At 43.6% G+C, this 13,550-nt stretch overlaps 1 protein-coding gene across 1 annotated transcript in view; it reads left to right on the forward strand.

The window, feature by feature from the left end:
• LOC309719252 (voltage-dependent N-type calcium channel subunit alpha-1B-like) overlaps positions 1–13,550 on the forward strand; it is a 327,817-nt gene that overhangs the window by 145,145 nt on the left and 169,122 nt on the right. Inside the window, exon 20 of the mRNA XM_082555244.1 lies at positions 8,796–8,831. Within this exon, the coding sequence (XP_082411370.1) occupies positions 8,796–8,831 (36 nt within the window). The remainder of the gene's footprint in view (positions 1–8,795; positions 8,832–13,550) is intronic.

Consider the following 13,550-nt stretch of genomic DNA (forward strand, 5'->3'; position numbering starts at 1 on the left):
GCAGTGGCTGAAGTCTGTGGTGTAGAGGGTGAAGAGGAAGGGGGAGAGGACAGTCCCCTGTGGTGCCCCTGTGTTGCTGATCACCTTGTCAGACACACACTGTGGGAGACGTACATATTGTGGTCTTCCTGTCAGGTAATCAACAATCCAGGACACCAGAGAAGCATCCACCTGCATCGCTGCTAACTTATCACCCAGGAGGGTCGGCCTGATGGTGTTGAAAGCACTGGAAAAGTCAAAAAACATGACTCTCACAGTGCTCGCCGGCTGGTCCAGATGGGTGTAGACACGATTGAGCAGGTAGATGATGGCGTCCTCAGTTCCGAGACGAGGCTGATAAGCAAACTGAAGGGGATCCAGATGTGGTCTTACTATGGGTCGCAGCTGGTCCAGGATGAGCCTTTCCAGGGTCTTCATGATGTGAGAGGTCAGTGCCACGGGCCTGTAATCCTGGGGGCCACTGGGACGTGGCGTCTTTGGTACAGGGACGAGGCATGATGTCTTCCACATCACTGGGACCCTCTGCAGACTCAGACTCAGCATAAACAGTTTATGAAAGACTCCACACAGCTGAGGGGCACAGGTCTTGAGGACAAGGGGACTCACTCCGTCTGGTCCAGCAGACTTGCCTGAGTGAAGTCTCCTCATTTGCATCTCAACCTGGTATTGAGTGAAGGTGATGGGTGGGGGAGGGGTGTCAGGAATCTCACAGGAGGCAACAGCGCCATGTGAAGAGAGAGGCTGGCACAGTGGTGTGGCTCTGGATTCCAGGCTGACTACAGGTGAGGTTGTGGGGGTGGGAGCAGACACTGTGGTGTCAAATCTATTGAAAAACAGATTCAACTCGTTGGCTCTATTCTCACCTCCCTCAGCTCCCCTGCTGTTGGTTGGCCTGAATCCAGTGATGGTCTTCATGCCCCTCCACACCTCTCTCATGCTGTTCTGCTGGAGTTTCCACTCCAGCTTCCTCCTGTAATTGTCCTTAGCCTCTCTGATCTTGTCCTTTAGTAACACCTGGATCTTCCTCACCTCCTCTTTGTTGCCCCCTCTGAAAGCCCTCTTCTTGTTGTTGAGGAGGGCTTTGATGTCCTTAGTCACCCACGGCTTGTTATTTGGGTAACAATGAACAGTCTGAGCTGGAACAATGGAGTCGGTGCAGAAAGTTATGTAGTCTGTGATACACTAAGTAAGCCCATTGATGTCCTCGGCGTGAGGCTCACAGAGTGTTTCCCAGTCGGTCACCTCGAAACAGCCCTGTAGTTCCGCTATTGCCTCCTCTGACCACCTCCTAACAGTCCTGGTGGTCACAGGTTCCCTCCTCACAATTGGCACATAGCGGGGGGTGAGGTGAATCAGGTTATGATCTGACCTACCAAGTGGGGGGAGGGAGGAGGAGCTGTATGCATCCTTGACGTTAGCATACAGTAAGTCTAAAATTTCCTCTCCCCTGGTGGGACAGTCCACATATTGTTTGAATGTTGGTAGTGTATTGTCCAGTGATACATGGTTGAAGTCACCCGAGATCACAATAAAGGCATTCGGGTGCTGAGTCTGTAACCGAGCTATTGCAGAGTGGATAGTGTCACATGCAGCTGTGGGGTTAGCAGAGCGAGGAACATAAACAGCCACCAAGATGACGTGAGAGAATTCCCTGGGTAAATAATACGGCCTGAGTCCAACAGCACACAGTTCAGTGTCCGGGCAACAAATCCTTTCCTTGATTGTTATGTTGGCAGGGTTACACCACCGGTTGTTAACTAAAACAGCAAGCCCACCTCCTTTCCGCTTACCGCTAGCGATGCTGTCCCTGTCCACCCGAACAGTGTGGAAGCCTTCCACGGAAGCATTCTCGTCGGGAATGTCCTGGTGCAGCCATGATTCGGTGAAACACATCAGGCTACACTCTCGGTATTCCCTCTGACTCCGTACCAGTGCTGAGAGCTCGTCGATTTTAATTGCCAACGATCGCACATTTCCCATCACGATAGACGGCAGACATGGTTTATACCTCCTCCTCGCTTCGAGCCTCCGCTGTCTCACCGTCACCTTTTTTCTTCTTTTCTGTCCTTGACCTCTGCATCCCCGATGTGTTTTCCTCCAAATTTCAGCTGGTACTTCTGCGGGCCTGGCCAGCGAGCCGGCCGGCATCAGGGCGATCAGCTGATCTCTGGAGTAAACAGTCCGTGAGTGTAGGAGATGTGCCGCGGTTCCGTTCCTTGATAAAAGTAACAGTTCCACGGCCACCAGAAGAACAAAAACTCTCTCAATCCACATGATTGAGTAAGAGATAGAAAACGGATGAAAATACAAGTCAGAAAAAAAAAGAATACGTAAGAAAAAAGAGCTAAACTAAGAGAAAAGCAGGAGCGACTGTAACAGGCTGCACGCTGGTTGGCGCATGCGCACTATTAAAGTTAGTATACTAACTTTGTCATTCAAAAGTTGCATGAAAATCCCCCGCAGTTTAGTGTAGGTAAACAGGTTAGGTTGCCCTGCTGTGGTGAATTTATAGTAAAGTACTTGGATGGACTGGTGCCCAGTGGCTGTGGTGTTCATGGACTGATCTTAGGGTTCCCCACCTCCTTTAACCATTGAATATAGTATTATTTTTTTCTGTTTAGTTGTGGAGGCAAAGCCAAAAAAAGTTTGTGTCTCCATGATTGATCATGCTGTATAAGTTAACTTTGCAAAAGAACAGCTGGTATTGTCCTTCAAACTGCTACTTTTTACTTTCTGTCTTTGAGTGCATTTTTGTACTTTTTGTACCTCTACTATCAACGTTTTGTCAGCAATCAAGAGGACCTGTTATCCTGGCCTTATATTAACTTAGACAGAACTTAGAATGAAGATACTGTAAGTCTGAACAGCTGAAAGACACAAGTGTGTTCATTACCCATTCCCAGACTATGAAACCATGGCCATTATGGCAGAAATTGAAAGCAGATACTTGTGGCTGATAGTGATTTTTATCAGTAGTCAATAATTAGTTCTGACTAAACAGATATTCTGTTATTCCACACAGTTTGCTCAGCTGTGATTTGCACTCTGCTGCAATTACATTAAACTGTTTTGAGAATAGAAGCATGAATCAGAGCTGCTGTTTTATCTTCTAAATTATCTTAAGCATCTTTTCTGCATTGTTTTCATATTTGTTGCATAGTGGATAACATATAGTATGCCAGTGTTGCTCTGCTTAGCCAATATTGACTTACTGACACATTCTTGTTGAAAATAACAGTTTGGCCAATAATTGATATCTATACCCTTTTTTGTTTGTTTTGTTTTTCTCAATGGCCACTAACATCAATGGATATCATTTCCTTATTGGCAAGTGGCAGTAAACAAGGAAAATGTTGGCCGATGTCTGCCCAGTGAGCGGGCGCCTCCCTGCTTATAAGAGTGAAACAAGTTAGGTTTCTTTACAGTTACACTTTACAATTAGGTAAACGATTTATGATTAGTTACCAAGGAACAAATGAAAAATGAATGAGAAACTAACTGTTACAGTTATTGAGAAGACGTTAAAGAGAGAAGACGTTAAAGATATTTAACCAGCTTAAAAAACTAAAGGCAGATGTTGTTTTAGTACAAGCCAGCACGTGGATGAGGGAGATCGGAGGCAGGACGAGGAGAGACCCGAGGTGGCCGCCGGTCCGAGCGTCAGGTGAACTGAACTTCAGGTAAGAAGTTATGACCTGCAGTCTGTCTGGGTCAGATATAAACCAAGTTTAGGTGAAGTTTATTTTCATTGTGCTGACTTTTTACAGTCAGTTGCAATAACTCGTACTGCGTACTAGCTAGCATGACGGAGTTTCTATACAGCTGGGTGGGTGCTATGATGTTACTGATGTTGAACTTTATTTAATTCATAAGGTTAGTTAGTAGAGCTGCCAACCGTCCCGTAAAAAGACTGAATCGTCCCGCATTCAGAGAAATTATTACGCGTTTCGTGTTGAGCTGAGAGGGGACGCAGTTTGTCCCGGACTTCAGCTAGAATGAAAAAAGACACAAAGGTGGAGTTATTCTTTGTCTTTGCTGCACAGCTGCCTCTTCTTCTCTCATTCTCCCCCCCCCCCCCCCGTTGCTAGTCAATCATGAAACTGATCAATGATCAGCTGATCGGCTTTTCTCTCTTGTTTGTTTATCGCCCACTTTGCGCCGAAAAGAGAAAACCGCCGGATGTCGCACTAAATAACAGCAGCACGTTTAAGCTTGATCAGCTGTTGTTAGAATTTATTTAATATTCATTTCTAGTATCAGCTGAGGTTTGCTGGAGCCACAGCTGGTCATGATATCGGTTTGGTTATCTGGTGAGAGGGAAACAAGAAGATGAAACCAGGAGATGTCCTTACTGAATCATCAGAGCTGAACAGGTGATGGAGAAACAGGTTTACCTTTTAGGTGACATGAATGAGTTGAAGGGAAGTTATGAACTGTTTCTGAGAGACAAAAAACACCAATGTCATTTTCTAAATAGCTGACAGCTGGTAACTGTGCAGGGGCGGGTCTAGCAAAGTTTTGCCAGGGGGCCAGGTGGGGCATTAACAGGGAAAGGGGGGCACAAAGAAATACTTTCTTATTTTCATTTAAAATGTCTGGCTGTTATTAAATAATTATCTGAATCTTACAACCAAAGTTTTTAGCTGGTGTAAAATGTATAGAAATCATACATATACCAACAAGACTGTACATCACTGTCACAATCGCGTTTGTTTTCACTCAAAGGCTTTATGGCTTTAATACCTGGTGGGCCGGTCTGTAGTCAAAATGCCCGGGCTGTTTTTTTTGTCCCAGTTCAGCCCTGGGCACGACACGCAGTGAATTAATCTGAGAAGGTGCATCAAAAAATAAATGGCCGCGCCAGCGGTGCACATCGCAAATCAGCTCGCATAGACACATTAGTTGTGCCTCTTCTTAATGACGGTATCTTAACTAACAACCCCAAGTACCAGATTCAACTTGTAATTGGCTAAAAATAACTTAGCCTACTGGTAAGAGGGGCGTTGTTAGCTTTCCACATTCCGATACTTCAAAAGCTTCAGGAGCTGTCCGCTCAGCGCAGCATCAGCACCATGGAAATACACGGATACATCCGTAGACTCAAGACACAATGCATTTTTGGGACTTTCAGGTGTATGGACCAATGTTTTATTTTCTGATCAAACCAGAAATCTTTAATGAGCAGCTAGATTTGTCTCGCATTAACTGGCTGAGTTAACGCCAGTTAATGCAACATTGAAGCAGCTGGAATCCACAGCTGTGCGTGTTCATGGAGCTTGCATTTTCACCTGCTGGACATCACTACCTGAAGTTTAACTGTCTTCAGAACATTGCAGAGGCCTTGACAGTATTTGACTCTACATATCTGTGTGAGCAGATTTTCTCTCACATGAGTGTCCTCAGGTAGCCGTCTGAATGCTGGACACTTGGAGACCTGTGTCTCTGAGTGGGAGACCAGAGATCATATTAACATGTGTGTCTCTGTACTAACAGACATGCCATATTGGCTTAGTTTATTTCTCTTATCATTCTTGTGAGGAGACCATAAATAGCATTTGCTGTTATGGAGTTACATAACAGCAAATGGACAAGAACGCTCAGGCTACGTCCACACGTACACGGGTATTTTTGAAAACGGAGATTTTCCATTTTCGTTTTAAAAAATAATCCCGTCCACACGGAAAGGCAGAAATGAAGGAAAATGCTGCTAGGAACATACCAAAGCAACAGGTGGCGATATATTCCTAACCGTGCAGAAATGTTGGTCAATCAGAAGTCTAGAAGCCTCGGTGGGAAAAAGTAAACAAAGCTGGACATAGAAGCAGAACCGAGTCGTATGTGTGGAGGGACAGTAACTGTGTGTGTATATGTAAGCATTTAAACACTGCAGAGAGTACAAGTAACAGTATTGTAGAAATTTATTTCACCGAAACAATAACGTGGCGCACAGTGTTACGTCAAAAAATGCGCACACCTTTGACGCTGCGTTTTCTCCGTTTTTCTCGTCCACACGTAAATGCAAAAATGGAGTTTTCAAAAATATCCACTCTGGACGGAGTTTTTAAAAATCTCAGTTTTCAGTGACCAAAAACGCTGTTTACGTGTGGACGAAAGGTGCAAACGCATAGAAAAATCTGCGTTTTCAAAAATACCCAGGTACGTGTGGACGTAACCTCAGGCTCTCTGTGAGCAATTTCTTAATCATTTTAGTGGAAAAGTTTTATTACTGAAGGCTTCACACTCTCACTCTCTTGTGCTTTAGGATGCATGTCCACCTTTTCTCACTTTGAGCTGTTATCACTCCTCACTCTTAAGGGAATAATTGAACAACTGAGAAACTCAAATTCTGTGCACGATATCCTTCCATCCCGAATTATCAAGGAAGGTTTTGAGGAAATTGGGCCTTGCATCTTATTCTTAATGAATTTATCATTGTTTGTGGGCTGTGTCCCGAGTGCCTTTAAACATGCGGCAGTGCACCCCATTCTTAAAAAAAGTAATTTCGATCAGAAAGACCCTGACAATTATAGGCCGATCTCGAAGCTTCCGTTTTTATCAAAAAATTTTAGAGAAAGCCTTCTTTCTCCAAATACAGGCTTACTTAGTTGCAAATAATATCACTGACAAATACCAGTCTGGCTTTAAGCCACACCATAGCACTGAAACGGCACTGCTAAGAGTCTATAATGATCTTCTTGTATTTGCTGACTCTGGTCACCTTGCCGTTTAAGTTTCATTGGATCTGTCTTCAGCCTTTGGCATCCCATATGGAAAAGAAATAGTAAAAACATATATGATTTACTCATGAAAGTGGCCACTTTCATGAGTAAATCATATATAAATCATATAAGGCTTACATGATTTACTCATGAAAGTGGCCACTTTCTCATTACTTTCATATATTTTTTTAGTAAGTATACAAAACATACAAGTTTCATTGTATAATTTTTCAAGGGATCTTATATATGTTTTCACTCTTGTATTCTTTTCATACAAGTTTCATACAAGACAGATAAAAACGTTATAAGATTTATATATATCTTTTCCATATGGGATGGTTGATCATAATATACTCTTGAGGAGGCTAGAGCATGTTGTAGGCATCAAGTGTTCTGCCCTTAACTGGTTTAATTCTTACCTCACAGATAGATCCTTCTCTGTTGTGATGGGAGGATACTCTTCCTCTGTTGTCCCTCTCTGCTGTGGTGTGCCCCAGGGGGTCTGTATTGGGCCCTTTATTATTCTCTTTGTATATGCTACCGTTGGGCTCCATATGTGAAAAATACAATATTTCTTATCACTTTTACGCTGATGACATTCAAATCTATTGTCAACTGGCTGATGATTTATCAGCATCACTGAACTCCTGTACAATTGCCTGAGAGAGGTTAAAGATTGGCTGTCAGAAAATTCTCTCATTTTAAATGAGAGAAAAACTGAAGTTATGGTGTTCGACCACCATATGCCTCGAGACCAGCTTGTTGCCCTGCTGGGGCCCCTAGCTAACTCTCTCTCTCTCTGATTCTATGCGTAACCTGGGTGTCTATTTGGATAGCTCCTTTAAGCTCGATAAGCAAGTATCATCTGGAGTTAAATCTGTTTTTTTTTCAACTGCGCCAGATTTCTAAAGCTAAGCATTATATACCACACAGGGACCTGGAAAAACTTATCCACGCTTTTGTGACCTCTGGGTGAGATTATTGTAATTCTACTGTGGTCTCCAAGCCTTCTCTCTTCGATGGCTGCAACTTGTTCAGAATGCTGCGGCTCGCCTTCTTACTGGAACTAGAAAATTTGACCCTATTACTCTGGCTCTTGTTGATCTACACTGGTTACCAATCAAATATTGCATTGAGTTTAAAATCTTGCTACTCGCTTTTAAAATCCTGAATAACATTGCGCCCAGCTATCTCACTGACCTCCTCAATTTGTACACTCCTTGTCGTGCATTAAGATCATCAGGTCAATTACTCCTGGCCCAACCTAAGTTCAGACTGAAGACCAGAGGCGATCGTGCCTTTGCTTCAGCTGCACCCAACCTTTGGAATAGCCTCCCTGCTTCTATTCGAGCCTTGGACTCTATCCAATCCTTTAAATCAAGATTAAAAGCATATTTATTTGACTTTGCTTTCCTGACCAGTTAATACCCTTTTAAATCCTTTAAATTTTAAACTTTTAAATCTTTTATTAAATTTATTATTTTTTATTAATTTTACTGCTGTTTTTGTCTTCTTAGCAGATTTTGTATTTATCTAACTCTCCTGGTCTGTTAGTGCCTCTATCCTGTCTGTGCTAGTGCCCAATTTGTACCCTTTTATTGACTTATGTTGACTCTACATATTACTGTGAAGCACTTTGGTGTGCCTTCGGGTTTTTAAATGTGCTATATAAATAAAATTGTATTGTATAGTATTGTTATGGATAAAAAGTGGTTTTTTTTTTTTGTTTCAAAATAGCTGATAACTATTTGCTGATAGCTGCAAACATCTGCGAACAAATATAATTCTATAAAGTGGTTCTATATAGTGTGTAACTGTTAATATAGAGTGTTATTAAATTTATTGCTAATGCAATCATATCACTCTCTGAACACCTAAATTGCTCACTTGTTCGCTTGCTCACTTTCAGGAAAACATTCTCCTTGTGCAATTTAGTGTCTTTGATCTACATGTTCCTCCTCCTATGAGTTTCCCTAAAGCTAATTTGCCTTCTCTGTGCTTTTGCCTTTTCTGTCCATTTGAAATTCCTTCTCTCCCTCTGTGTATTTCAATGTTGCTCCCTTTATGTGTTTGTAGGAGTTATGTCTGCACCCCAGTCCATCACTACCTGAGGTAAAAACCCAGTTGTCTGTGAACAAGGTGGATGACAGTGCCAGTTACATGCATACATGATCATAGTGTCATCATTGACATTCTGAAAGCAAGAATGCTTAAGTAAAACAGCTGCCCTGCATTCTCATCATACATACTATGTTGCAGGCTTTCTGTTCATCCAACAAGTCCAGTTCCATGTTTTCCATCCACCTCTTAACATGAGTGTAGTGCAATGTGTTGAGCACAAGGAATACACTTGCAGGATGATGGCATTTTAAAAACCTGGGATAAAGTTTGTCCTTAACTGTGTTGTGATCAGATTGGCTTCCTGACATTAATGACACTGAAATATATAATTTCCCATTATTATAATCTAAATGGTTCAGTGTAGGTCATACACTTTGAACAGTGTATGCTTCCAGCCATTTCAAAGCCGCGTATTAAACACAAATTGACAAAAAAATCATAGGATGTCAAAGCATGGTAATGTAGCCATGCTTGGCCAGTTGAGGCATATTCATGAATGAGCTGTCTCCACAGTATACTGTGATAAATTTAGCTTGTTGTTGAAAGCTCCATTGCACCTTCGTCATACAGTAAATTATTTTGCATGTAGGTACTCTGTCTGCCATGATGTAAACTAGAGTCAGTGTTGGGGAGTAACGGAATACATGTACCGGCATTACGTATTTAAAATACAAAATATGAGTAACTGTATGCCGTTACAGTTACTGTTTTAAATGGTGATATTCAGAATATAGTTACTATTCTGCCCTCACTAGGGTGTGAAGCTGGTTTCTAGCATGGCAGAAGCTTGGCAGATAGCTAACAGGTCCACAATAAACATCCAGGAGTCAGCGGATAGGTTTTAGATGTTTACTGTAGAAGCACTGTAAAACTGGTACGGAAACAAAAATAAAATATTACATTTCTGCTGTAATTGCATTTTCTTTACAACATCAAACATCAAGCCATGAATTACAATGTATATAACACATAAACACGAGCATATCTAGACTTCACTGTTTATTAGGCCCACGCATTTAGCTATTAGCTTAATGCTAACATTACACAGGAAATCCCATAGACGGGCTAGCGTGTTAGCATCACGGCCGTTTTTCCTCACAAAAGAAAGTTTCTCACACAAAACTCTAAACTGCTACACAAAACTAACGCTGGAAAGCTTACAAAATAGATAGCAACTACTTACAGGCATGTGCTCTCTCAGGCTCAGCAAGAAAAAGCAAACGAACAGTGGAACAGACAACAGTTTGGCTAAAGGACTGTTTTTCCCTGGCAAGTCGGCTGGTACAAAAAACACACACCCAAATTATCATGCCTGCCTTAAAGGGGCAGCACACTCCCTGCCTGGTATAGAGTACTATACCACTATGTCCCTCTTAGTAACAACACAACTTCAGTGGTGGGTCTCGAATACACCCTGGGGGTGCTTCCTTGAACAACTCTACCCTCCACTTTCCAGACCCTGCTGTCTTGACCCGGAAAGGTATTTACCGCAAGTCCTGTGGGCCATTGATTTCGTTTAACCTCTTTTTCCTTTAGGAGCACAACATCTCCAACTTGCAGGCTGGCTTGTTCTGCTTGCCATTTCCTTCTCGGCTGGAGTGTCATCAGGTACTCTTGACGCCATCTTTTCCAGAAGGAATCCACAAGGCTTTGAACTTGCTTCCACTGACTTTGGTAGAGATCCTTGAGGTCAATGTCTTCCAAAGGAGCAGACACAGAGTCCACCTTTTGTGTTAAAAGCATAGCAGGGGTGAGTATGGTTGGGATGTCTGGATTGGAAGACACGGGGACTATTGGCCGGGCATTCATGATAGCTGCGACCTCTGCCATCAGCGTGGTGAGCACTTTGTGTGAAAGACTAGGGGAATGCATCTTGAGCAACATACTATCCAAAATGCGGCAAGTCATCCCTATCATTTTTTCTCAAACCAACTTGGGTGAAAGGAGGAGATTGGGTCAACCAATCAGTAGGTAAGTTGGACATTTTTTGTTTTCCCAGACTTCCTCTTGCTCGAGTGCCTTCAGTGAGTCTCTCCAAGACATCCACTGTGCCACTTTTTCAGCAGGTATTGGGGTGTCCCAATCGCAATGCTCAGTGCATAGCTCTCTGACTATAGCCTTGCCCTGGACTATAATAGGAGCTGCAAACCCCAACGGGTCGAATATGTTGTTAACTGTGGAAGAAATACCTCTACGGGTAAACGGCTTCTCCTCCTGGGAGACAAGAAAGATAAAGCTGTCGGTTTGAAGGTGCCAGTTGAGACCTAAGCTTCTCTGCATAGGCAACGGATCCACACCTAGCTCTAGGTCTTTCAGCTCTTTAGCACGTTCCTCAGGTGGAAACGCCTCCACTACTACGTCGTGGTTGGAGGCTATCTTATATAGCCGTATGTTGGAATCAGCCAACATCTCCTTGGTTTCCTTCAGGTCTCGGATGGCGTTGTCATTGGTGGGGAAGGAAGCAAGACCACTGTCCACGTAGAAGTTATTTAGAACAAACTGTTTTGCCTCTGCACTGTGGTCTTCCTGTCCTTGCAGAGCTGCTCTTCTCAAGCTGTATATGCCAACAGCGGGAGAGGGGCTGTTGCCGAATACGTGCACGGTCATCCTATACTCCGTGATGCGCTTGGTGGGGTCATTGTCCTCGAACCAGAGGAAATGTAAGAAGTCTCTGTGATCATGGCAGACTTTGAAGCAATAGAACATCTGTTCTATGTCTGCTGCCACTGCTACAGGTTCCTTGCGGAAGCGGATGAGGACTCCTAAAAGTGAATTATTCAAGTCAGGGCCACTCAGCAGGATGTCATTCAGTGAGACACCATCATGCTTAGTGCTGGAGTCGAGCACTGCCCGTACTTGACCTGGGTTGCACGGATGATAAACTCCGAAGATTGGCAAATACCAGCACTCTTGTTCACCAGTGGGTGGTGGTACTGGTTCAGCATGACCTGCCTCAAAGATCTTCTTTCATGTCTGGCTTCTTCTCCAGCATGTGCCGTAATGTCAAAAGACTCTTGACTGCTTGGGCTCGGTTGTTAGGGAGTTTGCGCCTTGGTTACCTGAAGGGTAGTGGTGCCACCCAACTATTCGAGTCGTCCATGAAGACCTCGTTGTCCATTATTTCCAGAAAGACTTTGTCTTCCACAGACATAGCAGGCTTGTTGTCGTGTGGCGTTTGCTGGAAGACCCCTTTACCAAGGCTGTCTTTCCCATCAAATAGGATTTCGGATGCGTTAGCTCCTGGAAACTGACGATGCTGCTCTGGAGTGTCAAGCTTCTCTTTGATAAGTAGACTGTTAGTGCAAGGGTCGAACAGAGATGTACGACCGTTACTCAGCACGTTGCACCGATAGACGTTTACAAACTCTTGTTTGTGGGCTTTTCCGAGACAAACCTCTCCCACAATCACCTATTCCAAGTCGAGATGCTGGGCGTAGGGGGCATCGTGGGGTCCATTGTATCACTCTTGTGTGCCTGTGGTACATCTCGACCGAGCAAGATCAGGATGCTTGCTGATGGATCTATAGCCGGGATTTTATCCACAACCCGCTTGAAATGTGGATAATGTCTGACGATCTCAGGTGTGGGGATTTCAGACTTATCATCAGGGAGCCTGTCACATTCGATTAAGGTGGGGAGTAGTCTTACCATCTAATGACTCCATGATGAAATTGTTGGCTCAGCGCCCTGTTGTTTCAATAACTCCTGAGCAGGTCTTCAAGGTGTATGCTGCCGTGCCCTCTGTAACTCCAAAGAGCTCAAAAACCTCTGTTCTTGCCAAGGACTTATTGCTCTGCTCGTCGAGAACAATGTACGCCTTAACAGCTTTCTCCCTCTGGCCAGCTGGATAAACTCTGACAAGACAGATTTTGGAGCACGACTTTGCTCTGACGGTAGTCCCACAAATGTCTGTGCATTTTGCTGTGACAGCTTGAGGTGCTTCTTCTCCTTGCTCCCCGCCTTGCTCTCTTGTGGTTACAGGAGTCTCTGATATCCAGGGGGCAGGCCCTGGGTGTAGCGCAGTAAGGTGGTTCTCACTCTTGCACTCTCTGCACTGAACATTTTTGTGGCAGTCTTTCGCTGGATGAGTGAATGAAGCGCAGCACTTAAAGCAAATATTGTTCTCTTTAAGATAAGCTTTCCTTTCATCCAAAGATTTACTCCTAAACCCACGACAGTTACTTTGTTGAAATAAATAGATTACAGGGCGTTTTTTTTCCTGTTTCATATTTTAGGCCTCTCTATTTTTGGACCCAAGCAAAACACTCATTAAGAGACTGTGTGTCTCAATCATGTCACCTCTACTTGTGGCCCGCATAAATGACGTGAAGAAATATTTGTAAAAATTATTATTCAAAAAATTATTCAATACGAAGGCGATAGGCAGAGTGTTTGAGGCATAGCCCTAAAGAATGTGTAGCGTCATGGGCAGTGTAGTCCGTGCTGCAGGGAGAATGGACTGTCATACCCGTTATGTGTCTGTGAGCGAGGGAGGGAGAAAAAGGAGAGTCGAAAGTACAAGTTGTCACCGAACAGAAACGGGAGATGGAAGCATGTAAATATAATAAAAACTGCTGCAGCCAAAAAAGAGTGCCTGACAAGCCCAGTTTTAAGTAAGCAATTAAGACTCAACTGTACACTGTGTTCGTATTTTCTTCCAAAACAATAAGTTCCAGCTTTTCAGCGCCTCTCTCTATCTCTCGCTAGCAA

This window comes from Aulonocara stuartgranti, assembly GCF_965226115.1.
Source record: "Aulonocara stuartgranti genome assembly, chromosome: 12".
NCBI lineage: Eukaryota > Metazoa > Chordata > Actinopteri > Cichliformes > Cichlidae > Aulonocara > Aulonocara stuartgranti.